Source organism: Eschrichtius robustus, chromosome 3, assembly GCF_028021215.1.
Source record: "Eschrichtius robustus isolate mEscRob2 chromosome 3, mEscRob2.pri, whole genome shotgun sequence".
Classification (NCBI taxonomy): Eukaryota; Metazoa; Chordata; class Mammalia; order Artiodactyla; family Eschrichtiidae; genus Eschrichtius; species Eschrichtius robustus.
In genome coordinates, this window is record NC_090826.1 from 13,450,697 (window position 1) to 13,477,909 (window position 27,213).

The window sequence follows — 27,213 nt, forward strand, 5'->3', positions numbered from 1 at the left end:
GGGCAAATCCTTACCTCTCTGAGCCTTGGTTTCCTCATCTGTTAATGAAATAATGCAGATAAATCTCTGAGCTCCTTATATGTTGATGTCTCTGTTCCTTTCTGGGGAAAGCCTTGGGCTTGGAGGGGAGGGCAGGAATCATCCCTGAAAATGAGGAAAAAGGAGAGGACATTGCACTTTCTTGCCTAGAGGGAAGGATCCTGGGCTTCTGCATGATCAGAAAAAAATATATATATATATATATATTTCTCCCCACAGGATTTTTATTAATTACAAAGGAAAATAGTAACTTTACAGTGGAGAAACCTCAGGGAGACATCACTTTAACTAAGTGATCAAAGTTACCATGACTAGTACAGGCGTACCTGGGAGATATTTTGAGTTGGGTTCCAGACCACCGCAATAAAGCGAATATTGCAATAAAGCAAGTCACGCTTTATTTTCCCAGTGCATATAAAAGTTATGCTTACACTATACCTTAGTCTATTAAGTGTGCAATGGCATTATGCCTAAAAACACAATGTACATACCTTAAAGAAAATATTTAAGGAGCAGTTTGCACATGAACCTGGGCTGGGTGCCTTCCTTTTTCCTCCTGCAAAATGGGTATGTCTCCCTGCTCCTTCTTCAGTGGTTCTGAATGAGCCCACAGGGAGGACAGACCTGCAGGGGGACTGCTATGCAGCTGTTGTTTGACTTTTCAACTTGCAAAGGGATTTGCAGACATTTTAGTTTGCTTTCCCCAACCCTTTGCTGAGAGTTTTCAGCGTGGGACTAAAAGACACAGTCACACACTTAGTGGAGAGCAATCTGCATTCAGTCAGGATGAAAAGTGCAATCTCTGACCCAGCAGATCCCGCCCAGGAGTGTGACTGACAGGTTCATGCATCCATTCGCTCAAGGCCAAGTGTATGGAGGAAGGCTTTATAACACCAAAGCCTGGAAACAACCTCAGTGTCCCTTGGTAGGGATTATGTCAATTATGGTATATCCCATCCGCCCCAAAATACTACACAGCCATTAAAAAAGTGAGACTGATTTCTGTGTACTGTTCTGAATTGATCATGGAGATTCTTAAGCAAGAAAAGTGGTTGCTAAGTGAAGTAAGTCAGACAGAGAAAGACAAATATGTGACATCACTTATATGTGGAATCTAAAAAGACTGATACAGATGAACTTATTTACAAAACAGAAATAGACTCACGGACGTAGAAAACAAATTTATGATTACCAAAGGGGAAGGGGGGGTGGAGGGATAAATTAGGAATTTGGGATTAACACACTACTATGTATAAAATAGACAAACAAGGACCTACTGTATAGCACAGAGAATTGTAGTCAATATCTTGTGATAAACTATAATGGAAAAGAATCTGAAAAAGAATATGTATACACACACACGTGCGCGTGTGCCCATGTATAACTGAATCACTTTGCTATACACCTGAAACATTGTAAATAAACTATACTTCAATTAAAAAAATTTTTTTAAAAAGTGGTTGCACCACAGGGTGTGCAATGTGCTTCCTCCTGTATAAAACAAGGCATATATACGGATAAACAAGCTGGCGCATACATGGCATAGTTCTGGAAGGATTCATAAGAAACCAGTAATAGTGGTCACTCCTGGGGGATTTGAGAGACTGACTTTTCATTGTACATCTTTTGTATTGTTTGGACTTTGAGAGACAGTGGAGCATGGTTACATAATGAGCACACACCGGGGCCCATGGCCTGGGTTCACACCCTGGCTCTGCTGCTTACTAGCTGTGTGATCTTGGGCTACTTACTTAACCACCCTGGGCCTCATTTTCTCATAATTTGGATTATTTGGATTTTCATATTTGTAAAGTGCTCAGAATAATGTAGGAGATATAGTAGGCACTGCATAGATGTTTGCTCTTATTAATTGCCCTTTACATGCATTCTATTTTTATTTAGGAAACCAGCTAACACAAATAGAGGTTTTAAGGATTGGAAAGGAAAATAGGCACGCAGCCAGTTTGTGTCAGGCGCTGATTAGAAAGGAGGGCTTGGGGCTTTCCCTCTAGGGTCGATCCCCTCCTCCCCAGGAAGTCTAGAAGGACTGCCTCTAGCTCAGAATCGGGGGTGTGAACCGGGAGTGGGGAGAACTCTTTCTGTCACTGCTTGGCAGGGGGCATCGGGCAAGCTTGGCTCCAGGGCCCAGGAAGCCCGGTGGAGGCACTGGCTTCTTGGTTGCGGGATCCTCCACTGCGAGGCCTGGAGAAACTGCCCCCAGCTCCCAGTATTTGGGATTCCGCCCAGATCTCGAGCCACCTGTCTCCATGAAGCCCTTTATTTCCCTCACACCCACGTGCTAAGTGGCCAACCTCGTGGGTGCAGCACAGGGAGAGACAGAGAGAGAGTGAATGGCCTTCCGTGGGACCACTGGGGCGGGAGCTGGGGAGAGCAGCTGGACCCAAGGGCGCCCATGGAGGAGGAAGTATCTGGCCACATCCATGACAGTTCAGGTGTGATCCGGCTTCTGCAACACGGGGGCTGAGTGTGATCCTGGCTTCTGAGGCTGGAGTTTCACCTGTCAGCCAGTGGGGACCCACCTGTCAGCCTAGCTGGACCCAGCAGGCTCCCGAGGTTCCTTGGTATTGGGCAGAGGAAGGTCCGTGGAGGCAGGGCCCTTCTGGGAAGATGGCTTAGGGTTCTGCCGCTGCTGGTTTTTCTGCGGGTTAATGATTTATGAAGGTGAGGGCTGGGCCCTTGCTGGCGCTGTCCTGTGTTCCCGAAGCGGCTGGGGAACAGGGTGAGAGCTGGCAGGCTGGCGTGCACGGGTCACGAGTCAGTGACCCCTCTCTGTTGCTGGAACTTCAGCCTTGAACGTCCTCTGATCAGATTTCTGGCCTTCTTTTTGCAGGCAAGCGCTGGGACGGTGCTGGTGAGCTGCACCCTGTCTGATGGCTTCCTCCCATCCTCCACAGGCTGCCATAGGTATGGTACTCCGGGTGCCTGCACCTCCCGCCTCTGAACGGGGCCGTGGGGCCTGGCCCAGGGCCGCTAGCTTTGGAGCAGGCTGACCTTGGGTGTGAATGTGGCCCTGCTGGCGGTTAGCTGTGTGCCCTTGGGCAAGTGGCCTCACCCCTCTGCCTCAGGTTCCTTGCCTACAACATGGAAATAATGATTTCCTCCTCATAGAGCGGGCTCCAGGCAAGGGTTGACTCTTTACCTTTCTCCCTAAGGTCCCCTGGGGAGACGAGCAGAGCCCCTCCGGGGACTGAGGTGTGCTTGGGGGGTAAAGCTTATGAATTGAGAGTGGGGAATTGGGGCTCAGGGGACTGGCGGGGCCATCCATCTCCATCTGCTAAGGAACTGAGGAGGCCGGGTCATCTAGCAGTGGTGGGGCTGCTAGAGTTAAGAAAAAAAAAAAGAAAGCAGAAAAATACATACTTATACTAAAAAAAATTGTTTTTTTATCTGAAATTCAATTTGATGTCCTGTATTTTTATCCGGCAACCCTAACAGTGGGGCCTTGGACACTGCTGGTAGAATCCGGACCCCATCCTGGAGGAGCTGGATGCAAGGCCATTTCTCCCATTGGGCCCAGCTTCCTGACCTCTTGTTCTTTTTGGGGGGTGGCAGTTAGCAGAATGGTAACAAGCCAGGGCTTTTTCTCCAGTCTGACCCTGCCACTGCCACTGTGAGCTCAGCTGAGTGACTTGGTGTCTCTCTGGCTCCGTTTCACCACCCACAAACATGGGGATAATAACGATACCCTCTCCTGTGATGTTTCGAGGTTTAAATACAGGTGGGACCCTGGCATGTGGTAATCAATGGCTCAGTGCATGGGAGCTGCTATCACTGGGGTGTTGGCAGGACGGGCCGCCTGTGCTCTGCTCTGAGCCCCCAGGCAGAGCCCAGGGAGGACTCTCTTCCCCCCCGAGTCTCCGTGTTCTTTTCTGAAGGGTGGGGGACCAGCACGGTGGACACACCTTCTCCATAGCGTGGGGTGGCTTCCTGGGTCCTGGCCTCCTGGATTCGCTGGGGACTCGCTGGGGTGGGCTCTCCCGAGGACAGGGCATGTCCAGGAACGTCACAGGCGTGTGTGGTCACCTCCAGCCCTGCCACCTGTCTGGATGGGTGGGAAGGGCTCAGTTCAGCTCTCAGTTATCCAGGGATGGGCCTCCTGATTTTTCCTTCTGATAAGGAGCTGTGTCTAATTGCCTGGGTCTCAGGATCCTGAACAGAATCTTGGGGACAAGGGCATTTCCTGATTCATGGCCGTGGCTTTGGGTCCCAGGATGTCCGCACCCCCCGCCACTGTCATAGGCACCCGGAACCCTTTCTCCTACACACCAAGGGGCCAGACATGCAAACTGAGAGCGAAAGTATCTTATGATGAAATCAGTTCAGTTCCGTTCAGCAAACATTTGATGAAAGTTTACTGTTCTGGGTGTATCTGACATTGCGGGCTGGTTTCATCTGGTTGAACCAGTCTCTTTGCCACTTTCTGATTCTTTGAGAGCTTCCCATGGTCTTCACAAATAAATTCAAATCCCCCCAGCACCTCGCAGCCGTGTTCTCATCCCCATCGTCCTTGCTGACATCTTCACTTCCACTGGGCCACTTGCTGTTGTGCTCTGCTCCTGCTCTGGCCTCAGCCTGGAATACCCCCTGACCCGTAACCTGAGCCTGTCAGACCATTGCTCCCCCTTTAAGGCTCTGCACAGGGGCAGCCTTGTGCCAAAGCCGCGCCCCACATAAGCCCCCTCCTCTCTTTAGCACCGGCTCAGTCTCTGGGCTTTTACATTATTCTCTGGCCGTATCTGCCTGCCTCACCCTGTAGTGAGCTCCTTGACATTGAGGGGCCATGTCTGTCTTCTGCTTGAACCTCCCAGCCCAGGGGCTCTCGGGGACAGTTCACTGGATGCGGGCATGACTGTGTTGATTGCTGGGCTAACTGAAGCTATTTGTACTCTTAAAGGGAGAAGGTGCAGAAGTAACCTAAGTCCCTGGACACAGCCTGGGGGCCGGGTCACCTGGGGCTGGGCCTGGCCTGTGAGTGGGGAGGGGCTCGCCATCTCACCCAGGGTCAGGGCCTGGGCTGTGACTCAAGGCAATAATAATAGTAATAACGGTAATGATAATGATGGTGCAATGACAGTGATGGTAAGTAGAATCGTCATTGTAAGAACAGCTAACATTTAGCGAGCCCATACCTCGCACTGGGTGCTTTAATGTTTGTCAATTCATTCCATCCTCCCAACAACCCTGTAAGGCAGTTACTATTATTGTCCTCATTTGACAGATCAGGAAACTGCAGCTTGGTGGGGTAGGGGGAAGGGCGGTGAAATAACTTGACACTCATACAGCCAGTATAAGGGAGAGCTGGAGTCTGAACCCAGGTGGTCTGACTGTGAAACCGTAGTGACTATAATGATACAGCCCACGTGCAAAGGGAACCCTCCCCCCACTGTCTGCCCAGCAGATTCAAGTGGGCAGGACCATGGGCACTGAAGCCCCTTTGGTCAGGATAGGTCTGAATCTGGTGGTCCAGAAATAGTGGGCAGGGACTTTGTGGTCATTTATTCCAGCATTTTTTAAACTTTTAAAACTGCAACCCATAGACCTGACAATAGGAGTGTGTGTGTGTGTGTGTGTGTGTGTGTGTGTGTGTGTGTGTGTTTATGTGTATTCAGCAAATACTTATTATGTGCCTACCATATGTCGGGCACATTACCAGATGCTGGGAATATGACAGTGAAACAGACAAGAATACCTGCCCTCAGGAAGCTTACATTCTAGCAGAGGAGACAGACAGTAAAATAAATAAAACATACTGTGTGTCACATGCTGATAAGGGCCACAGAGAAAAAGAAAGCAGGCAAGGCAAATCGGGAGCCCCCAGGTGTCACTGGGGGCAGTTTTGGTCCTGGCAGCCTCATTGGAAGCTGACATATGGTAAAGACCTGAAGGAGGTGAGAGCAGGAGAAGACGCCTGGGGGAAAGAACATTCTGGACCCCAGGACTGAAAGTGCAAAGGTCCTGAGGCAGGAGCAGAGCTGGCACTTTCACGGTACAGCAGGGAGACCGGTGTGGCTGGAGTGGAATGAGCAAGGGGAGAACAGTAGAAGATGCTATACACACACATTTTATATATGCGTGTACATATACATATCCAAAACGGAAGTGTTGAAAGCAATATCAAAAGTAATACCAAATGTGACCGGGGAGGGCCAGTTAGCTCTGGGTTTCTGCTGCAGTCAAGCAGCTGAGGAAGGGTCTTCTTGAATTTGATACACTTGCACCTAAAATGTTCTGCTCTGGAAACCCCAGGTCACTGTGGGCGGGGCGGGGGGGGGGTTGGATTTTTCTGGTCAGTGAGACTGCTAGAATCAGATCTGTCCATCTGTCCATCCGCTGGCCCGTCTAGCTGTCTCTCTGCTCCATCCACCTCCCCACCCATTTACTTATCGATCCGTCTGTGGACAGTCCTGTCCTCAAGGATCTCGGGCAGGGAGGGGACAGAAATTACACCAGGTGTCACTGTGTAACACTCGCATCCCAGGCACTATGCCAAGAGCTACAGCTACCAGAGCAGTTCTCCACCAGGGGCAGTTTTGTCCCCCAGGGGACATTTGGCAATGTCTGCAGACATTTTTGGTTGTCATAGCTGGAGGGTAGAGGCCAGGAATGCTGCTACACATCCTGTAGAGCCCCCCAGCGCAAAGACCATGCCGCCCCGATAGGAGGCTGAGAAACCCTGACCTACATCTCACATCACATTCACATCAGCCTTATGAGGTAGGTGCTGTTTCATTCTCCAATTTACAGGGAAGAAACCAAGGTTCAGAGAGGTGAAGGGGACCCAGACAAGACTGGGTGGGCCCCAGCTCATGCTCTAAAATGTGTGACATGAGCTGTGACAGGCCTGCTCCAGGCAGCCCAGGGAAGGGCGATCAGGTTAAAACCAGCCCACATTGTCCCTTGGTTTGGGAGTGGGTTTGCACGAGGTAGGGAGATGGGCTACATGGACGCTTGAGGTTCTGTTTAGGCTCAGATTCTAGGAAAGAAGTCTTCTAAGGAAGAAGACTGGGGACCTCAGCTTGCTGAAATGGGCCGAAGGCGAGGGCTTGTTATGCTCCTTAGGATAGAGGATCCATTTCTTCACTTGTTTAATGAAACAAGTGAAGTTCTTGTTCAAGTTTGCTGAGTTCTGCCCGTTGACTGAAAAAAAATGCACAACCTCAAAGTAGAGAATTATGTTTTACTTGATGGACTTACTGAGGACTTAAGCCCGGGAGGCAGCCTCTCAGATAGCTCTGAGGGACCCCTCCTAAGAGGTGAGGGGGGAGCCAGGATATATAGGAGTTTTTGCAACAAAGATCAGGTAGTGAGAACATCAAAAGATTAGTGTTAACTAAAGAAAACCAGGCATCTCAAGTTAATGAATTTAGCACTCTTCAGTATATGGGAAGTGCAGGAGGCTGGGCTCCTTGAAATCATTCCTTTGATATGCACTTTAGCTATCTGGGGCCAGCATCCTGTTCTTTCGGTCCTGAATCCCCTCAGGGTGCACCACTGGGGTGGCTGCAGTGGCTGATGCCTTGATAGCTGGAACATACTTTGTTTACTGATATGGCTGGCGACATACCCCAGGCCAGGACCTGCCCCCTTAAAGGGGCAAAATAAATCATTACACATTTTACAGGAACAGATGAAGAAAACAAGAGGCTAAGACAGAGACGGGATATGGGCAGGGGTCCTCCCACGGGAGAGAAGCAGGGAGTAAGGCCGGGCTGACCTTCATGCTGGGAGCCCCGGCCCCGAGCCCTGCCCCATCCAGTCTGTGCCCTGGTACCCGAAAGCTGGCTGCCTTCAGGCTCCCCTCCCCCGCGCATACCAAATAAAGCGCAGGGTGCCGAGCTCATTCGCATATACGCAAAATGCAAAGACGTATCACACATAGAAATACACATGCAGGTGTATGCCCAGACGCACGTGGGCAGATGCATTTATAAAACCCCCTTGCTTACAAAATAGGAAAGTAGGAAACAAGAAAACCAGAGACTTACATTCAAGTCCAGATGCACACACGCTTGCCTTGGAAGCTTGCTCCCTGCCCTCCGTCTACTGCCCATCTGCTTAGAGCCCCAAGCCAACCACAGGAGGCTTGGGGCACAGGAGGGCCACCTGACCTGGGCATGGGTTTAATCTAGTCTCTGGGAACTGCCCGCGTGCTCTCTCTCGGACCCCCAGCTGCTCCCCACTTCCAGCCCTCTCTCTGGACCAAACCCTGAGACCCCACAGCGGGCTAACTCCTCCTCCCTTCCAGGAGATCAGCTGCTTCCTGGAGGCCCAGGCCCCTCCCCCGAGGCAGAGGACGACCCTGGCGAGGCCTTTGAGTTTGATGACAGTGACGATGATGACGAGGACACCAGTGCTGGCCTGGGCGTCCCAGGCGCTGCTCCAGAGAAGGAGGCAGAAGACGCCCCACTGATCCACTTGGACTCCGCCCCCGTCGCTGGTAACGTGCTCTGGAAGCCCGGGGTTTTCCCGTTTCCGGGCCTCTGGGGCTACAGGGAGCTCAGGGCTGCGTGGAGGCTCCAGGCTCCCAGTGATGCCTTGTGGCTCCTCCACTGTCCCCAGAAAGCAGGAAGGGAAGACAGACCACTGGGAAGAAGCTGCATTCCATCGCTCCCATTGGGAATTGGAGATTCCTAGCATTCCTGCAGCATCTGGTGCACTTTGGCACGTCGTAAATGGCAGTGGTTGGCCGTCAATGGCAGTGGTTGGCCGTCGGTTGTGCTTCAGCAACAGTTACTGCCCAGAGTTTGTCTCTCGGAAGCTCCCCTCTCCCCGCAGCTTCTCCCAGGGAATCACAGCTGCCAGAGCCGCAGCCTCCCAGAGCCCTGGGGGCGGGAAGGCCCTGATAAGGCCGGTGTTAAATGGCAGCTTCTGTCATCGGGAGGGACTGGGGACTGGACCGGCAGGAAGTTCCTGCAGGCTTGGGGACAAGGGGCTCCTTGAGGGGCTGCGGGTGAGGGCAGGCCCAGAGCAGGCAGCGTGACTGGTTCTGGTCAGAGCTGCGATGTGGGCCATGGGGCTGGGGGTGGGGACAGGCAGGTAGGACTGGTAGGGGAGCTTAATGATGGTGTAGGGCTGGGGGAAGGCGGGCAGGGACGCAGCAGGCACCGGGCTGGCGGGCCGTCTCTGGGGCCCCCGGGGAAGCTGGGAAAGGGGGCGGGGATGCGCTGAGTCCCTTGGGCCAGCCGCTGGCCTGACGGGCTCTGCCTCTGCTCTCCTCCCGCAGACCCAGACCCAGAGGCCTCACCGCCCCAGACACAGTAAGTGAGCCTCGTTCTTTTGCTCTGGCAGCTGGAAAATGAGGAGAGACCGGGCAGGAGGTGTGGGAAGGGGTGGAGCTGCGGCTGTGAGGGCTCAGGGCAGGTCTTTGGCTAAGGAGGAACGCATTTCAGGATCCCTGGGCCGGAGGGAAGAGGTCAGTCCCTAAAACGTGTTACTTTTTCCTTTATTTTTCCCACAAGCCTGTGAAGTAGAAAGCAGGCCTGGCTCCACATCCTGGCTTTGTCCCTTGCCAGCTGTGTGGCTGGAAGGAGTCACATAAACTCTCCAAAGTCAGTCTGTTCATATGCAAAATGAAAACAATGAAGTACCTACCCACTCCATTGGGTTGTGGCTGGGAATTAAACAGCTCTCTGGTGTTCCACACGGTGCCACCCTCTGTAATTGTCTTTGCCATCGCCATTTGTTTTGCCGGTACCGTTCCTGCTCCCTTTCCTGTGGCTGTTGCTGGGGACTCTGCCTTTCTCCACCTGGGAGCCTGTCTGAGGCAGGGCAGCCTAAAGGCTAACACCCCTGGGTGTTGGGGTGATCGCCTGCATCGTACTCTGGACCCAGCATGGGTCCTTGTGTAAGTCCCAGTCCCCCAGGCCTTGGTTTTCTCATCTGTAAAATGGGCCACTGCTTCCTCCATAGAAGAATGAAGAACTGCTGGGTAAGACACCTAGAGACACCGCAGGCACCTAATCAAGGCAGTTTTACCACCACTCCCTCTGTGGTCTTAAGCAAGTTGGACCGCGCATTTGGGAGTTGGGGGCTGTGAAAGCTGAGGCCTCTTGGAGCTTTGCTCACTGCTGCTCACTGCTCGGCTTTCAGGACCTGGGTGTTTAGAGAGTCCTCTTCTAAGGGAAGCCTCGTGGTGGATCTAGGCCCTGGGGTTGATGGCTGGGGCCCCTGGGGCCCTGAGTTTAAATCCTGGCTGCCCTAGTCTGGGGAGGGGTGTCTTAGCCTCCCTTTGTTCTTCTAGAGTGAGCTGAATCTGGGGGGGTTAATTCTCAGGCAGGTCTCTTTGTTTTTCTGGAGCTGCTGAATCTGGGCGGCTAATTCTCAGGTAGGTGTCACCCAGCTGGAGGTCTCAGAGATGCAGATTGTAGCCCTGGGTCCGGGAGCCAGGGCAGTTCTGGATTCAAATTCAAGCCTAGGAGTCCTTGTGTGTGCTCATTTGCTTGTTGGAGTGGGTGGACCCTGGGAGGATTTCTGCTGGGCTTGCCACTGTGTAATTATGGCCAGAAGAGGGGCCAGGCTCTCCTCCCTGGTTAGGGACCTGAAATGAATGAGAGATTCTGCACCTGGGCTGGGAAGTCCTGACATTGCTGTGATCTCCCAGGGGTTACGACCCTCCAGGGTGGGCCCGGAATGAAGCCACCCAGAAGCTCAGTCTGGATAGGGAAGCAGACTCATCCAGGTGGGGCAGAGGGTGCCCAGGGAACAGGGACACTGACCGGAGGGGCGCTAGGGGGGTCTTGGCTGAGCAAGGGAGCATCAATTCACCGGTGGAGAGAGAGAGGAGGGGTCCACACGAGGAAGCCACTGAGCAGGGACTCGGGGCAGGGGGTTGGGAAACGGTGTGGGCAGCCAGCAAGTGCACCCCTTCCAGGGGTCTGGCACTTGGTTTTCTCAGGCCATCCTTCTGGAGACCCTGGTTCCCTGACCTCAGAGTCAGGAGCATAGCCGTCTGGCCCGGCCCTGCCGCCTTCTCTCTGTGTGTCCTGGAGACCTGGTGACTGCGGCCAGACGCTGTGTCTGGCTGGTGCTGGTGCCCTGTGGAGGCCTTGTTGCAGTGGCCCCCAGAGCTGGTGCTATACTGCGTCAGAATCACTCAGTGTGGGCCACGCGTTTCTGGGAGAGGGGCCCAGCCTCTGCCTTTAACCCACCACCCGCCATTCCATAGCACGCCCACCTATCCTGTACCTGGTCCTGGTGTTAGCCCAGCTCCCTTGAACACCATCTCCTGGAGGTTCACATCCTCACTCAGCCCTTCAGTAGCTGGGTGGCTTTGGGCTCCCTGTGAAGCTCTCTGAGCCTCAGTTTCTGCATCTGTAAGATGGACGTGTTCTCTGCCGCTACGCATCGTGAGGAATAAGTGAGGCTGGTTGCTTCTGCTCCTGCCCCCTGACCAGTTTGGATGTTTCCAGTGCGATGGGGCCGAAGGGGCGGAGACTGTGTGCCCAGTGCCTCTGACTCCTGGGCTGGGCCTGGGTTGCCAACAGGTGTGAATAAACATCACTTTTGAGAGCCCTTGATGGGGGCAAACATTCCTGGGCTGTGAGTCCCCTGCAGAATATTGATTGCAGCAGGAGTCCCGAGAGACTTCCTTTCTAGCCCCTTAATTTTACAGATGGAGAGATTGAGGGGTGGGGCTTGCCCACAGTCACCCAGTGAGATGCTGGCGGCCTCCTGACTCCTTGTCCGTCAAGTGTCTCTGTGCTGCTCCCAGCTTTGTTCCCTCCCTTCCAGGTCTCCATTTTCTTAAGTTCCACCTCCTTCCCCGGATGGTGAATTTCCACTCTGGAGTCCTCTGGGAGAAGAGTCAATCCAGATCGCTTTCTTTCTCCTTGGTATCCAAGACAAAGGGGAAAAAAATATCTTGATTTTCTTTCTTTCTTTTCTTTTTTTAAAAAAAATTTTCCCAGAGGTAGTCACTAAGCCGACATTGCTTTGAAAAAACAAATCTCCAAGTGGAGGACATTTCATCTCTTCTCACAGCATTTCTTTCACGGTCCCTGCCTGAAGGCTTGGAAATGGCCTTGGGCTTTGCCTGGCTGCCTACCTGGCCTCCAGAAAAGCAAGGGCTGCCTGACTCGAGGCTCCTGACAGCACAGTTAGAACCACTGCCCAGATCCGGGCAGCCTCAAAGTGACCTCACTCCCTCCCCAGCTCTCATCCACAGCTGGGGAGGGAAGGGGGTGGGAGCGCCGTGGGTAAAGTGAGGGCTGGAGTCCGGGTCTTCGAGGGCCTGGGAGCTCAGGCTCTGAGCCGCAGAGAGCTGGCTTCGAGTCTCACCTGTTACTTAATACCTGTGTGTCATTGGGCAAGTTGTTTCCTGTCCCGAGCCTCACTTTCTTAATCAGTAAAATGGGGATAATAAATCTACTTTCTTGCAGGGCTCTGTGAGGTGTACGTTAAGTTAACATTTATTCGGTGCTGCATCACTGGTTACGAGGACAGCTGAGGCTGACGGGCGGTCCAGGTGACCTGGGCAGGGGCACCGGGTACCTGTCTGGCTGTGAGGCCTGTGGACTTCCGGGTCCCTTCACCTGGTAGGTGGGATTGCCCAGAGGAGGCAGCCAGGCTGTTATGGGGTAGGCAGAGTTGCTGGCTTTGCTGAGTGTGTGTGGTGCTGAGGCCCACGGTGTGATTTTAGGGTCGGGCCCCGCTGCTCCACAATCCCAAGGAGCGGGGAGGCCTGGGCCCTTGTCCGTCCTGCTGCCGGGCAAAAGAACCTTCAGCCTGCTCGGCTAGCTGCTGCCACTTTCTCTTTCCGAAACAGGACATATTATCAGATAACAGCAACAACGACAACAGCAATAATAGCGAATGATAATAGTAATAACAGTGATTGTGTTTACTGTGTACCAGGCACCAAGCTAAATGCCCAGTCCCATCTCTTGTCTCTAGGAAGCGGACACTTCATTACCCACGTCACAGGTGGGAAATTGGGGCTTGGGGAAGTTAGGTGGCCAGAGTTACATGTAGAAGGTACATGTTCATTCAACAGAGACTAGAGCCAGGGCCTCTCCGACCGGAGGCCAGGTGTTTGACCATCACCCGACCCTCCAGGGATGCGCTGGGGACTCAGGGTCCAAGCTCAGGACTTCAGACTTTGGTTCATGCTGGGAGGGGTGGCTGGCTCCATATGAACGATCCCCTTCTGTGTGTGTTTATTGGGGTAAGAACTTTGCCACTTATGAGATCTAACTTTGCCTCTTGAGCTCTTGGGAGAGTAGTGTCCAAGCTGTTGCTGGAATGTTCCATAGACCCCACCTGGGGAGCCAAGAAGAGTGGCCTCGGCCCTGCCTGTGTGTGACTCTGGGTGGCGCCCCTTCCCTTGAGATGGGAGCAGAGTAAAAGCAGCCCCCTCCCCTCTTGCCCCACACAGAGGTCTTGTGATGGTAGAGGGGTGTGGAAGGGCGTCTCCACCTGCAGGACGGCTCCATGGGGACAGGGATTTTTCTTGGTGGGGGAGGTGGGTATTTTGTTTGCTGCCATATCCTCCCGGCTTAGCATGGTGCCAGGCACAGGGCGAGTGCTGAAGGCATCCCTGTTGAATGAACGATGGATTCCGATGGACAGAAGGAGGAGCCGGGTCTGAAAGACGACTCTCAGTGTCTCCGTGAAAATGAAGAGAAAACAAACGGTGTGGAAACAGAATCTCTGAACCGGGGTTCTGACTCTGGCAGCTGACTGGGGCCAGGACAGAGGCCAGAGGGAAGGGAGGCCTCAAGTGGCTGAGTGGCTGATCCCGCCGATGCCACTCATGTCGGCTGCTGTTTCCTAAGTCACACTCTGAGTTGAGTGCTTCCTGCCCAAGATCTCATCTCCTAGGCAACACAGCCCTAGGAGGCGGGGCTACTGATTATGCCCATTTTGCAGATGAGGAACTGAGGCTTAGAGTTGAAGTAGTTTACCCGAGATCTTGCAGAGCTGGTGAATGGCAGGGCTGGAGCTTGGCCCGTCTGGCTCCACAGCCATCCATCCGCTGGAGCTCACAGGGTTGGCCTTTCTGGTGGACTTTGAAACCTGTGAACTCACAGCCAGCCACCCTGAGCACCCAGTAAGTACTTGCTGGGAAATGAGAGCGCGTAGGTCGCCGGCTCCCTGTTTTCCCAGACTCAGGCCTCGTCTCTCACCTCTGAGCGCACCACGCCCTCTAGATTTGTTTGCTTTTCCTGCCCAGTTTCACTGCCATCCCCACCGGCCCCACTGCAGCCTCGGCATTTCCTGTTGGCTCCTGGCCCGGCTGCAGGGACTCTCAGTGGCTCCCGGGAGGTACCTGTCCTGCCCCTTCCTGGGCTTATCCAGGCAAGATGGACTGTTGCCCACTGGCCAGCGTCTCTCACCCGGGCCTGGAGCCTGAGGGAAGCAGCTGGGCAGCTGGGAGAGTCAAGGAGACCCATCCTCCCTGGACGTATCAGGTGCCGCGAAGATCAGACCAGGCTTGGGGAAGCAGTGTTTGAACAGGATGGAAACAGGGCGCTGGAGGGCCGGCTTGCAGCCTGGCCTTGTGGCTTCTGAGGGCCGAGGGTCTGGGGAGCGTGGGGGCTCTTGGGGGGCAGCTCGACGAGGCTGGAGTATCCCCCGGCCCCGGGAGGAAGTGGAGGTGTCCCTGAAGGCTGGTGAGATTGCTGCAGACCCAGTCTGGAGTTGCTTGGCATCCCGAGCTTGCCCTTAACTTGCTGTTTCCCCAGATCCAGAGCATTCGTAGCCTCCTGTGTCCTGTCCTGCAGGGTCTCCCTGGGACCCGAGGACTGACAGAGACAAGCTTCCCTCCCAGTGGAGTCCCTCATGGGAGGGTTATGGGGACCCTTTTCCCATGAAAGACCTCTGTCTGGCCCCTTGCCAGACCCTAAATTGGAAAAGCTGTACTTTTGTTTTTGTTTTTCCCCTTTTCCACCCCTGGCTACAAGGGGTTTCCATATAGGACCTATGGTCTTTGGGTCACAGACCCCTTGAGTCCCCAGTATGAAGGCCACACAGTCTCTGGCCTGAAAAAATGTACACAGGTTCGCATTCATTACATCCAGTCCCCCTTCAGGAATGTGTCAAGTCTACCCCCTGGATCCCTGCAGTGACAGGACTCTGCCTTATGCATCTTCCATCCCAGTGCCTGGCACAAAGAAGACACGGTACTAATAGTTTACATGTGCACGGACGTTACAGTTTATGTAGCCCTTTCCACACGCATCTCATTTTGATTTGCACAACTGTGGCAGGCAGATGAATGTCCCTCTCCAAGACTTCCATGTTCTAATTCCCAGAACCTGGGAATGTGTGACCTTGTACAGATGTGATGAAGTTAAGGGCCTTGAGATGGGGAGATGATGCTGGATTATCCAGGCAGGCCCAACGGAATCACAAGGATCCTTATAAGGGGGCCTGTGGAGTCAGAGAGGGATTGAAAGATGCTGTGCGGTTGGCTTTGAAGATGGAGGAGGGGCCACGAGCCAAGGCTGCTTCCAGAGGCTGGAAAGAGGCAAGGGAGCAGATTCTCCCTTAGAGCTGCCGGAAAGAGCACAGCTCTGTCAACACCTTGCTTTTACTCTAGTGAAAGCCATTGTGGATTTCGGACCTTTATGGATGTGAGATAATATACATCTGTGTTGTTTGAAGTTACTAAGGTTGTGGTAAGTGTCACAGCAGCAGTAGGAGACTAGCACAGCAGCCCTGGAAAGAGGGAATTGTTATGGGTCCCGTTGTGCAGGCCCAGAGAGGTGCAGTCACTGGTCCAAGGGAGCTGAGTGGCAGGTAGTGGCGCTTGGGTTCAAAGCCAGAGGGCCGGGGCTCTGTTTGCTCTTCCCCAGCAGCCCCCTGCCCACCCAGGCCAGCGTTCTGCTGGGAGTCCCCCTGCCCTTCCCCTCTGTCCTCCATCCTCCACCTCTCTACTGAGTGCCTGCAATGTGCCAGGCGTTGCAGCGACCGAGGCAGACAGTCCCTGCCCTCGGGGGGCTGACATTCTGTGCCTTGGTGTGTTTATGGGCTCTGTAGCCAGATAATAATGGCCTGCGTGTATTCTGCACTTATTATTCACCAAGCCCTGTTCTAAGAGCCTCTCCCGCCTCCAGTAATGCTCGTGACACTCACAGGTGGGTGCTACTGTAATCCCCATTTTACAGATGCAGAAGCAGGTGCAGAGAACACACGCTGTCAGCCTCAGGACACGGAGCTGAGATGAGGCAGAGCCACGGTTGAACCTGGTTGGCTTCCAGACCCAGTGTTCTAACCTCTGCCCTCCCGTCTCCCCGCATAGAACTGGTTTGGACCTTGCCTGTCTTCCGCATCAGCTCCACAACCCAGGACCCGTTCATTGTCTGATCTGCTTAACCTTCCATTTCATCTCTGTAAAGTGGAGGCTGAATGAGATGTGAGGACCAGATGCTCCGTCAGCGAGCTGCTCTTACCACTGTCCTCAAAGGGTGTGGGTCTGCCTGGAGCGGGACTCCAGGGCACAAGGGACCCCGCGCTGGCCAATCTGTTGCTCAACTTGCCTGGGATGTGTTTTCCTTCCCCCTTTCTTTCTTTCTTTTTTTCTAATAGTTGTGCATGTTTACTGTAGAAAAATTGGAAAGTACAGAAAATGATAGACTAAAAGCAACCTTTAATTCTATCACTGTGTGTTCCTGCCCAGCTTCCTTGCTATAGAAGTATACATATGTATATATATCAATATTTTATAGAACTGTGGTTTTATTGCACATGCTGTTTCCCAGCTCACCTTTTGACCTAATTACATAGGGTGAGCATTTTCCCATGGGAACTTCTGCAATACCCCACAAGGCTCTTGATAAGTTATTGCTGGGGGTACAGTGCCTGTCCTGGGTCTGACTGCTGAGCCTGGGGCCCTCGAGATGACGGGAGGGAGGTGCGTGCACCACAGAGCAGAAGGCCAGGGTGGGGTCTGGGTCATTGTCTGTGGCTGTGGGGAAAGATGGTTCCCCGGGGACCTGGATGCTCGCCCCCCACTGAGGACTGTGTTATAGACATCAAGTCAGGGTCCCCTCCTCCGACTTCCCTGGGGGCTCCTCCCCACTCTGCTCATTCAGTAAGTGGATTTGTGACCATGTGGGGGATGGCACAGGGTAAACAGACTGGGGCCCAGAACCATTCCGTATGTGAGGGGTGTGAAGAGGTGATTGCATACAGGGACCCCGTTAGCTGGAGGAGGGGTGGAGGGGAAGGAGGAGGAAGGGAAACAGTGCACCGGGGGTATTTATCGTGGGCCAGACCCTCTGCTAAGAGTTTTACAAGCCTTTATTTACTCCTTCCTGGAACCCTAAGAGGGAAGTATTATTGCTCCATTTCACAGATATGGAAACTGAGGCACAGAGAGGTGCTAAGTGCCTTATCTGTATTATCTCATTTAATCCTCACAGCAGGAAGTAGAGCGATTATTCATCCCATCCCTCAGCAGCTCCAGGACGTTTAGCCACTGTCCTGGTCCACAGCCAAGTGGCAGAGCTGCGATCTTATCCCAGGTCTGTTGGCTCTGGAGCATATGTCTATTCCCACCCTAAGCCCATGATTCCCCCGTTCTTAACCCTGGCTGCACATTGGAGCCAGGAGGGAGCTTTAAAAACACCAATGCTGGGCCCCTCCTGACTGATGGGTCAGAATCACTGGGGCAGGGGCTCTGGGTCTGTATCTCTGAGGAGCTTCCCAGGTGACTGCCGTGGGCAGCTGCTTTGAATCCTCCGACCAGGTGATCTTCAAGGTCCTTCTGCCTTTTTTTTTTTTTGGCTGCACCTTGCGGCATGTGGAACTTACCCGACCACAGATCGAACCTATGCCCCCTCAATGGAAGCGCAGAGTCTTAACTACTGGACCACCAGGGAAGTCCTTTTTTTTTTTTTTTAAATCTTTATTAGAGTACAGTTGATTTATGATGTTGTGTTAGTTTCAGTTGTATAGCAAAGTGAATCAGTTACACATATACATATATCTACTCTTTTTAAGATTCTTTTCCCATATAGGTCATTACAGAGTATTGAGTAGAGTTCCCTGTGCTATACAGTAGGTCCTTATTAGGTATCTATTTTATATATAGTAGTGTGTATATGTCAGTCCCAATCTCCCAATTTATCCCTCCCCCCTACCCCCTTTCTGGCTTTAACATGCTATATGAACTAAGAAGTGGCCAGGGCTCAAAAGAAATCTGGCAGCAGGCTTAATGCGGGCTTGATGTTTTTGCCTTTCTTTTGTGTCTCTTGGATTCAGGGATAGGGGTAGTGGGGGTAGTGGGGGGTGCTGGTGGGGAATTTCTCGAGGGGAGTGATGCTCTGAGTCGGGCCGTCCTGGGCAAGCCCTGCTGTCCCAGCCCTCCGTCTGCTGCAGATTGGGTTTTACTCAAGGCCTTATAAGGCTCATGTTATTCTGGTCCTTTCAATTCCCAAAGGTGGAATTCTTTCCTCCTTCATATTTTTCATACCTTGTCCTGGAAAAGGCGTCGGGAATACTGTGTGTGCTCGCACACACACACACACACACACACACACGCACACCCAGCCAGCCACCCAGCCAGCCAGGGATCCTCTGACCGTACTGGTTTTGGGGGTCTTCTCTCTGACAACTCACACTGTGTAGCCTCTGGGAAGGGACCCTGTGGAACCTGCTGAGCAACCGGGCCCAGCAGCAGCAGGGGCAGGGGTGCTGCCATTCTCGGAGTGGGGCTTCTTGTCTTTAGAAGAGGCTGGGGGGCGGGGGCATCCATCATCACTGAGCGTCCTCGTGTGAAGGGGCTGACGGAATGGGGTGACCAGGCCAGAGCAGGTCCCTGCTGTCACAGGACACTCACTCCCCTCTTGTCCCCGGCGTGTCCCTGGAGAGAGAGGAGGTGGGCTCAGAAGGTGCTTTGAGCTCCGTGGTGGCCTCCTGGTGTACTTGACCTCAGTCTGGTCGGTGAACGCTGTCACGGGGGGCCTTCTCTTCTTTGCCCAGCTTCTCGTTCTCTGTTCCTCTCCACGGACTTGGCTCCTTTTCTTGGCATTCGAGGGGCGGTGGCCTCACTTTGTAAGATGGTGTCATCTTAGTGGCTGGCCTTTCTTGAGTGTGCAAGCTGAGAGGCATTAGAAGTGCAGGAAGCTCAGATAAGGGCAAGATAATTGGACTCTTATTGCTTTTTTATGGCTCTTTTATTATCCGAAACATTTGGGGAGGCTCCAGGAGTGTTTGCTCACAAGGAGAATTAGATTTTCCAGCCAGGCAGCAGCTGGGAGAGGCTGCCCCTGGGTGGGCTCAGGGTGGGTCAGTGGCCTTTGCAGGCAGCTAGAAGGGCCAGGGAGGGAGGAGGCACCCCCAGCCTCATTTCTTGCCATGCCCACTGCTTCCCTGGCCTGGGAGACTCTTCCCCCTCCCGTCTGCCTGGGGAATACCTGCTCCGGTCTGAGGGCAGCAGAGTTGGTGTCAAGAGCAAGGCTTTGCAGGCAAAGTGAAACTCTGCCACTTGCTGGCCAGGTGATTTGGGGCAAGGTACTTGCCAATTCTGGACCTCACTTTCCTCATCTGTAAAATGGTCACAATAAGACACACACTTGTCCGCAAGCACTCTGCCTAGGGCTGGGCGCAGAGAAGATAGCAGCAAAGCACAGGGCACAGGTGCTGGTGGTCTCCAGCCAAGCCTGGGAAGACCTGTCCATGCACGGGCACTGGCCTCTTCCCTCCCTTGGGGCCCCTGGTGTCTCTGCTTGCCTCAGCCATTGAGGCACTCAGGGTGGGCATAAAGGTGACTGCTCTGCTGTGTGACCCCTGCTCCCCCGCCCAGGAAGCCAGGCCCAGTACCTCGGTCGCTGCTCAACAGAAGCACGAGCTTCTCTAGTCGTGCCGGTGGCTTAGACCCACGCTGTCCTGTTCGGGGGCCACTAGCCACATGCGGCTGTTTAAAATTAAATTACTCAAAATGAAATACAATGAAAAAATAAGTTCACTGTGTTTTGGTAACGTGCAAACCAGAGGCTCATATTTTCAGCCCCATCCTGGCTTTTAGTATGTCATAGCAGTTCCAGATCCCTTCTAAAGCTGTCTGACCTTACCCCAAAATGCCCATCCCGCCTCGATGTCACCTTTAGAGGTTACCCGGGACCTTCCGGGGTGTCCACTGGTCAAAACGCACCTCAGCCTTGGAGCTGGTGTCACGATTTCTCCCGGACGGAGACTCGAACGTGTGTCTCTGACTATGCCAAGAGCTCTTTCTCTCTTTCCTTTTTAAAAACATGGTTGGGAGAGTAGTCAAGCGAGGTGCAGTGACGTCGTGACACAGCGAATCTGTGATGTCGGTGAATGTTTGGATGCGGGTTCCCTACTTCCACATGGTCTGGTGGAAGGAGCAACTCTGCAGGCGGACAGCCTGGGCTGCAGATCCCAGCTCCCTCTGATGAGCCGAGTGACTTCGGTAGAGTCAGTCATCAAGACTTTGTGAGCCTCAGCTTCCCCATCTTAGAATGAGGACGACACTGCCTACCTCACGTGCACTCTTGTGTAGTGAAATATGCAAATATAGGTAAAGCATAGCAAGCAGCACCTGGCACGTTCTTCCAGTAGACACCAGTTGTCGTGGTTAACGTAGCAAAGCAAACTTTAAAACCAAATTCTGCCAAACTCTCATGTCAACTCCCGCTGGAATGACTTGGTTCTGTCTGAGCATTTCTGAGCGGCTGGACTCAGCACCTTGAAGCCGTCTCCAGGCTGAGAAGGTGGTGACTCAGGGAAGTGCTGTTAGGGATTGGGGCTCAGGTGGCTCCAGCCCAGCACCCCTCCTGGTCCAGACCAGCCCTGTCCCCTCTTGGCCTTTACTTCCCGCTGATGGAAAGCGTTACCCCAGGACTGAAACGTGCCTCTCACCCCCGGGCCACGCTGCTGACTTCTGGCAGTAAAATTGGAGCTGAGTCTTGCTTCTCCAATAGTGCTGGTGGCTTCGGCCTGTGCTGTCCTGTTCGGGGGCCACTAGCCACATGTGGCTATTTAAAATTAAATGACCTAAAATGAAATAAAAATGAAAAGTTAAGTTCCTTAGCCACACGAGTTCCATTAGCCACCTTCCAAGTGCTCCATAGCCACGTGTGGCTCACTGGACAGCGCAGACGTGGCATGTTTCCATCGTCACAGCCGTCCTTGCTCTGTTACCTGAGACGCAGTCCTGAGAGCCCAGCTTAGGGGCCCAGCAGGCTGGCTTCACAGTCTGGCTCTGCCACTCACAGGCCGGTGATCTTGGGCAGGTTCCTCTGCCCGCCACCTGCCGAGTGGGAAGGATGCCAGGATCTACCTGTCAGTGCTACTGGGAAGGCGAGGCGAGGCCAAGGGCCCGCTCAAAGGAGGTGTTCCACACTTCACTCTCCTCCCTCCCCTCTCCCTGCACTTCCTGGTTGTCATCTCCCCCTCCTCCTCCCTTCCCTCCCTTTCCCCCTTCCCCACCCCTCCCCTTCCTCCTCCTCCCCTCCCCCACCTCCTCCCCTCCCCCTCCCCTTCCCCCTCCTCCTCCCCCTCCCTCTCCTCCTCCCTCTCCTCCTTCTCTGTTAAGGGCTTGCGTGCTGGCAAGTTCAAGTCAATTCTTCCTAACGGTGGCTGCTGCCTTGGACAGTAGAAGGCCTCTACCCTCCGGGTTGCCAGATGTGGCTTTTTTTTTTTTGAGCACGGGCTTTAAAAAAAAAACCAAAAACCTTTCACTTTGGGATAGTTTTAGATTTACAGGGACGTTGTAAAGGTAGCACATAGAGTTCCATATACCACCTCATCCTGTTTTCCCCATTGTTAACATCTTACACGACCACGGGATATTTATCAAAACTAAGAAACCAACGTTGGCACATTACCATTCTCTGAACTCCTGACTTTATCTGGATTTCATCAGTTTTTCTGCTTATGTTCCTTTTCTGTCCCGGGATCCCATCCGGGACCCACATGGCATTCAGTTGTCATTTACACTGCTGTGCTCTGTGACAGTTCCTCAGTTTTCTTTTTCATGATCTTGAGAGCGTTGAGGGGTCGTGGGCAGGTGTTTTACAGCATGTTCCCCCATCTGGGTTTGTTTGGTGTTTCTCTCATGATGAGCCTGGGGTTATGGGCTTGGGGTAAGAACCCCACAGAGGTGAACATCCTCCTCATCACGTCGTATCTGGAGTACATGATGCCCGAGTGACGGCACTGGGGGTGCTCACTTGACCTCTTGGTTAAGGTGGTGTCTGCTGTTTCTCCGCTGCTTTCCCTTTGCTTCTCTGCTCCTGGGAAGCGTGTCTCTGGTCCAGCCCATCCTCAAGTGTGTGTGGGAATTAAGCCCTGCCTTCTGCGCATGGTCTTGTGAAGCTTTGCAGGTCCTTGTCTCTCAGACGCAAGGCCCCTGAGTCCTCTCCTCCATTTTGCATGTGGAGACTGGGGAGATGGAGAGTCCCACTGAGTCTGCCGTGGAGGAGGAGGGACAGGGTGCCCTGGCCTGGAGAGCATCTGATCCTTATCACTTATCACCGTGAATACCTTTGACCTTTATGCTCTTGTAAAGCAGCAGGTCGGCCTAACAGTGCCTTCTAAAGGTGAGGAAACCAAGAGGGGAAGGGGCTTGTCCAAGGCCAACCCAGCTGTGGCCTCCCCAGCTCGGCCTTGGGGGCAAGTGGCCCTGTCACCTGGTGAGGGGCTGTCTGACGCTTCAAGGAACCAGCTGTCCCATCCTCCCGGCTCACTGGCCCTGCTTCTCCGCCTGCAGGGGGCCGGCTGTGGTGAGCAATGGGGATGCCGAGGACACAGCTTTCTCTGGGGTCCGGCACTCCAGCTGGAGACGGAAGAGCTCCCGTCGCAGTAAGTCCCCTGCATCCCCCACCCCCCCTCCCCCAGGTCTCAGCCCCAGGAGGTTGGTGTCAGGATAGCCTCCCCTTCTCTAGGCTGAGAGAGCTGATGTGGGCTCGTGCGAGCCGAGGGGTTGTCCTTGCTTCATGGCTGCTGTGGGCTTGGTGGCAGCTCTGAGGGGCACCGGCCACTGCCCACCCTTGAGAGTTGCCCCCTTGGCCACCTGATGTGAGTCGTGATCCAGGAGTAGATCACACATTCAGCTGCTCCTCTGTCCCCCAAATACTTCCAAAGCTCCTGCAGCGGGCCAGGGTGATCTGGGTGGTGGGTGTACACTCGTGACCAAGACGAGGTCCCTCTGGCAGCAGGACCAGACACATAGGCGGGCGGTTACCGTGCAGAGGGCAGGTGCTAGGATGGGCAGGTGGGAGTTGGGAGAGCCCACGAGTCCTGAGGCAGAGAGTGAAGGAGCAGGGGTCAGGGCAAGAGTGTCTAGGCTGAGAGGGCAGCCTGTGCCGGAGCCCAAGGGCGAGGGGATGCCTGGCACCTGGGAAGCAGTGAGCCTTGGTGTGGTGGAGGGGAGGGTCTAAGGGGTGAGCAGGGCCAGGTGAGGCTGCCATCTCCCCAGTTCCTCCCAGAGTGTGTGTGGGGTGGCCTCGGAGGCCGTGCTTTCCCCAAAGTTACAGTGAGCCATAAGAGGCCAAGAGGAAGCCATGAGGCCACGTCTGCATTTCAGTCCCATCACGGATGCTCTGAGTCAAGGTGGTGGGCTGGAGGCTGTCCAGGGGAGGGAGGCTGATGGCTGGAGCCAGGGACCTGGAGAGAGGTGGGCAGGTCTGAGCCATGTGGGAGGCAGAATCTGTGTCGGTGGGGAGGGGGCGGTGAGGCTCCTACAGGGCTCTGGGGGCCCTGAGACCGCAGGGAGCAACGCAGTTAGGAACTGCGACTTCAGAGTCCATCTGGTCCTCTGTCTTCCTGGAAGGCCTGTGGGGTGAGGACAGGCTACCATCAGGCGTGGGGACTGGTTTTCCAAACCCTCGCTCTGCTGGGGCCACATGCCCCTAGAGAGGGCAGAGATTGGGCACACAGTTATGGGGGGGAGACCTCTTTAAATATTCCAGCTCAGGAGCTGCTAACATGGACAGGATGTGCTCTCTGCCCTGCTCATAGCACACCCAGCAAAATGTTAGGGGAGTGATGCGCTCATTTGCAGAATTTTTTTTTTTTTTTTACCAATCAGGACCCTGCTGGCTGAGTTTTGGGGGACTCTCCTTAACCCCACTCTCCAAATCCATTCCCCCACTCCCTGCTGTATCCTGTGCTCATTAGATATGGCTGCCTTGCCCTCCCCCGCCTCTGGGTGGGGGGTGACTCCTTTTGGGTAGTCCTGGCGGCCTGGGCGGCTGAAGAGGCTTCCGGGCCCTGGGGCACAGGTGCTGGGTTTGCTTCATGCTCCCTGCAGGTGCCATCAGTCAGAGGGGCAGGCCTGCAGGTGGCAGGGTGGCAGGGGGGGTGTGCCGCAGTCACTGGGAGGGCGCCTTGGAGGGGCTGGGGAGCGGTAAGAGGCAGCGGAACCTGCGTCCTCTCAGAGCAGTGGCAGGCTGGGGCTCCCCAGGGGCTGGGCTGCAGAACGCTGGCCCAGCTGAGCCGTGGGGATGCGGGCCGGCGGGCAGAGGGAGCTGCCAGCTGGTGCAGTCCTGATGTCAGTCTGGCAGCCGCCCTGGGCCACCACAGCCTCCTTCGTGCTCTTTTCCTCTCCCTTCTCTCCCAGTCGACCGGTTTACTTTCCCCGCCCTGGAAGAAGATGTGATTTACGACGACGTCCCCTGCGAGAACCTGGACGCCCATCAACCCGGTAAAGCCTCTTTCAGGCGTCCTGCTTCTCTCCGGACAGAGGAGGGGTGGGAGGGGGGGGGCGGGAGGGCGGGGCCTGGGGAGGGTCTCTCCTTCCACTTCCTCCCCGGCCCCACCGAGTCCACGGCCCCTCCTTCTTGCTTTTAAAAACCACGGCCGTCTTCCCGGGAGAGTCCGGAGACGGCTGGGGGCGTGGCCAGGCTGGGGCTGGGGCGGGGTTAGGGCTTCATGGGGCGGGGTTAGGGCAAAAAGCGCAGGGGTTAGGGCTTCAGGGGCAGGGGCATGCTGGGCTGTGGGTCTCCAGGCAAATCACTCACTTCTCCAAGCCTCCATTCCTCCTGAAAATGGGATAATAGTCCAGACTTGCTGAATGGTGAAGCAGAGAAAGCCTGGGAAAGCCTGGGCCCTGCTGTAGGGCCAGGCCCGTGCGGGGCTGGGAAGGCGGGGAGATTGGGGCCGCAGAGGAGAAACAGGGTGGAGGAGGGTGAGTGTGCTGGAACTGGGCCCACATACTCACCTAGCTGGAAGGAGGACTACCCAGGGAGGAGGGCTATTTAACATCCATTCATAGTAAGAACTGTCTTTGCTTAAACACGTTTTGCCAGCTGCTCTTCATGGTTTATCTCCTGTAATCTGCTTTGAAACTTTGACTTAGGGTATTACTTCCTTATTCTTCAGAGGAGGAAACTGTAGAGGCAGAGCTGGGATTCAAACCTGGGTCATTCTGACTCCAAGTCCAGTGCTCTGTCCCCTCCCCCCCAAAAGAACTTGGGAGGCATTTTATTCAAAGATGAAACACATTTGCTTCCCCTTTTCAATCAACCCCATGAGGTCGGTAGGGCAGGGCCTATGGCTCCAGTTGACAGTCACATCAGAGAGGTTAAGCCACCAGCCCCAGATCACACAGCCAGAATTTGAATAGACATCTGCTGGACTCTGCTTTTCCTACAACACTGTTCTGCCTGTCTTCAGGGGCTCCCTGTCTAGTGGGGGAAACAGCCCCTGCATTTGTGGAGCTCCTAGTCTGACAGGGGCGACCGTAACCATCCCGGGGCAGCATATAGTCCAGCGGGAGAGACACACAGACAACATGACAAGGCCCGACGTTCCCCGGGGGCACACTCCTGACACCTGTCCCAGGAGCAGGGCGGATGGGCCCATGATCCACCCATCCATTTAACAAGCCCTGGAGGAGCCTGGAACCCATTCCTGCTTGTAGCTCATGTGAATCCGGGAGAGTGGGAAAGGGTGGCTGGATGAAGGTCCCAGAGCCAGGAGATCTGAGTGGCCTGAGGCCATTATTTGACCCCTTTGGGCTGTTCTCCCACCTGAATCCAATCAAGCCACTAATCACTTGGTCACAGTCTTCACTGGGCACCCTCGGGTCCCCAGGGTGTGGGGATATGGCATGTCCTGCGGTTTACCCTGAGGTGGGCAAGAGCAGGTGGCCTGGGAGCCAGTTGAGCCTGCCAGCTGAGGACCAGGACCGCCGCCCTGAGACCCCCACTCTCTCTCGGGGCTGTGGGAGGGTTGAGTCGGCGAGGCTGGGCCCAGCCCTCAGCAGGTGCACCCCACGAGGAGCGCTGTGAACCCCACACCTGCCAGGGCCCCGCACCGACCTGCACGGCCTGTGAGCTCAGCCGGCGCTCGGTGGGGAGGTTGTCCACTGAGGTGCAGGCCGCACAGGCCAGTGGACCCACACAGCCCTGGGCTCTCATCCCAGCTCTGCCATTAATTAGGGCACAGCGCTCTGTGCTTTGGGCCTTGGCTTCTTCATATGAAATCAGAATATCGTCCTGACCTCACAGGACTTTGGGGAGGGTCACGCCGCAAAACTTCTGGTTAATCTCTCTGGCGTCAGTCGATGCATCTGTAAAACTGGGCAATGCTAGCTTCCTGCTTGGGTTGTGGGGAGGATGCCGTGAGATAGGTGAGGTAGAGCACCGAGTGGGTGGTAAGTGCTTTGGAAGGGGAGCCGTGTTCCTGAGCATTAGTGAAGCCCGTGGCCCCAGGAGGCGGGGGGAGCGGGAACCAGGCCACTGTGAGGCCTCTGAAGGCTTAGGAATCTGGTGACACTGTCTCCACTGGAGAGAGTATTTCTGGACGAGCCCAGGGGGTCGTCAGCACGGCGAGTGGATGGAGCCCCCTCCCCGCTCACTGCCTGACTTTGGGCAAGCACATGTCTTCTCTGGGCCCCATTTTCTCATCTGTCTGATGGGAGGCGGTGATAATTTCTGGCCCCACAGGGCTGCTGGGAGAATCCAGCATGTAGATGTAGGTGGGCGGGGCCAGAAGTCAGGGGAAGTAGATGCCACGTGGTTCTTCCTCTGGGGCAGCCCCAAGAACTGGGCTCTGCCCCTCGACTCACAGGTTGCGGGGCCTCCACTGCAGTAATAGGACAATCAGCCCAGCCTTGTGAAGGCCACAGCCTGGTCACCAGCTGCTCTACTCCCTGGAGACGTTAGTCACTATCATCTTTTGCTGAAAAATAACCCCGTGCTTCCTCCTGATCCTGGGACCTGAGTCTCCAGCCAAGCCCCAGTG

The 27,213-nt window shown here is 54.5% G+C and overlaps 1 protein-coding gene across 8 annotated transcripts in view; it reads left to right on the forward strand.

The window, feature by feature from the left end:
- The window catches only part of ARHGEF10L (Rho guanine nucleotide exchange factor 10 like), a 143,324-nt gene that overhangs the window by 32,110 nt on the left and 84,001 nt on the right, over positions 1 to 27,213 (forward strand). For 7 of the 8 annotated variants that reach the window (XM_068539016.1, XM_068539017.1, XM_068539015.1 and 4 more), the window contains 5 exons: positions 2,891 to 2,964; positions 8,306 to 8,497; positions 9,284 to 9,317; positions 22,736 to 22,827; positions 24,587 to 24,670. In XM_068539016.1, coding sequence (XP_068395117.1) covers positions 2,931 to 2,964; positions 8,306 to 8,497; positions 9,284 to 9,317; positions 22,736 to 22,827; positions 24,587 to 24,670 — 436 coding nt within the window. In that variant the 5' untranslated portion in view covers positions 2,891 to 2,930. Of the gene's footprint in view, positions 1 to 2,890; positions 2,965 to 8,305; positions 8,498 to 9,283; positions 9,318 to 12,531; positions 12,594 to 22,735; positions 22,828 to 24,586; positions 24,671 to 27,213 lie in introns of those variants that run through there. The other variant, XM_068539024.1, reaches the window with a different exon arrangement.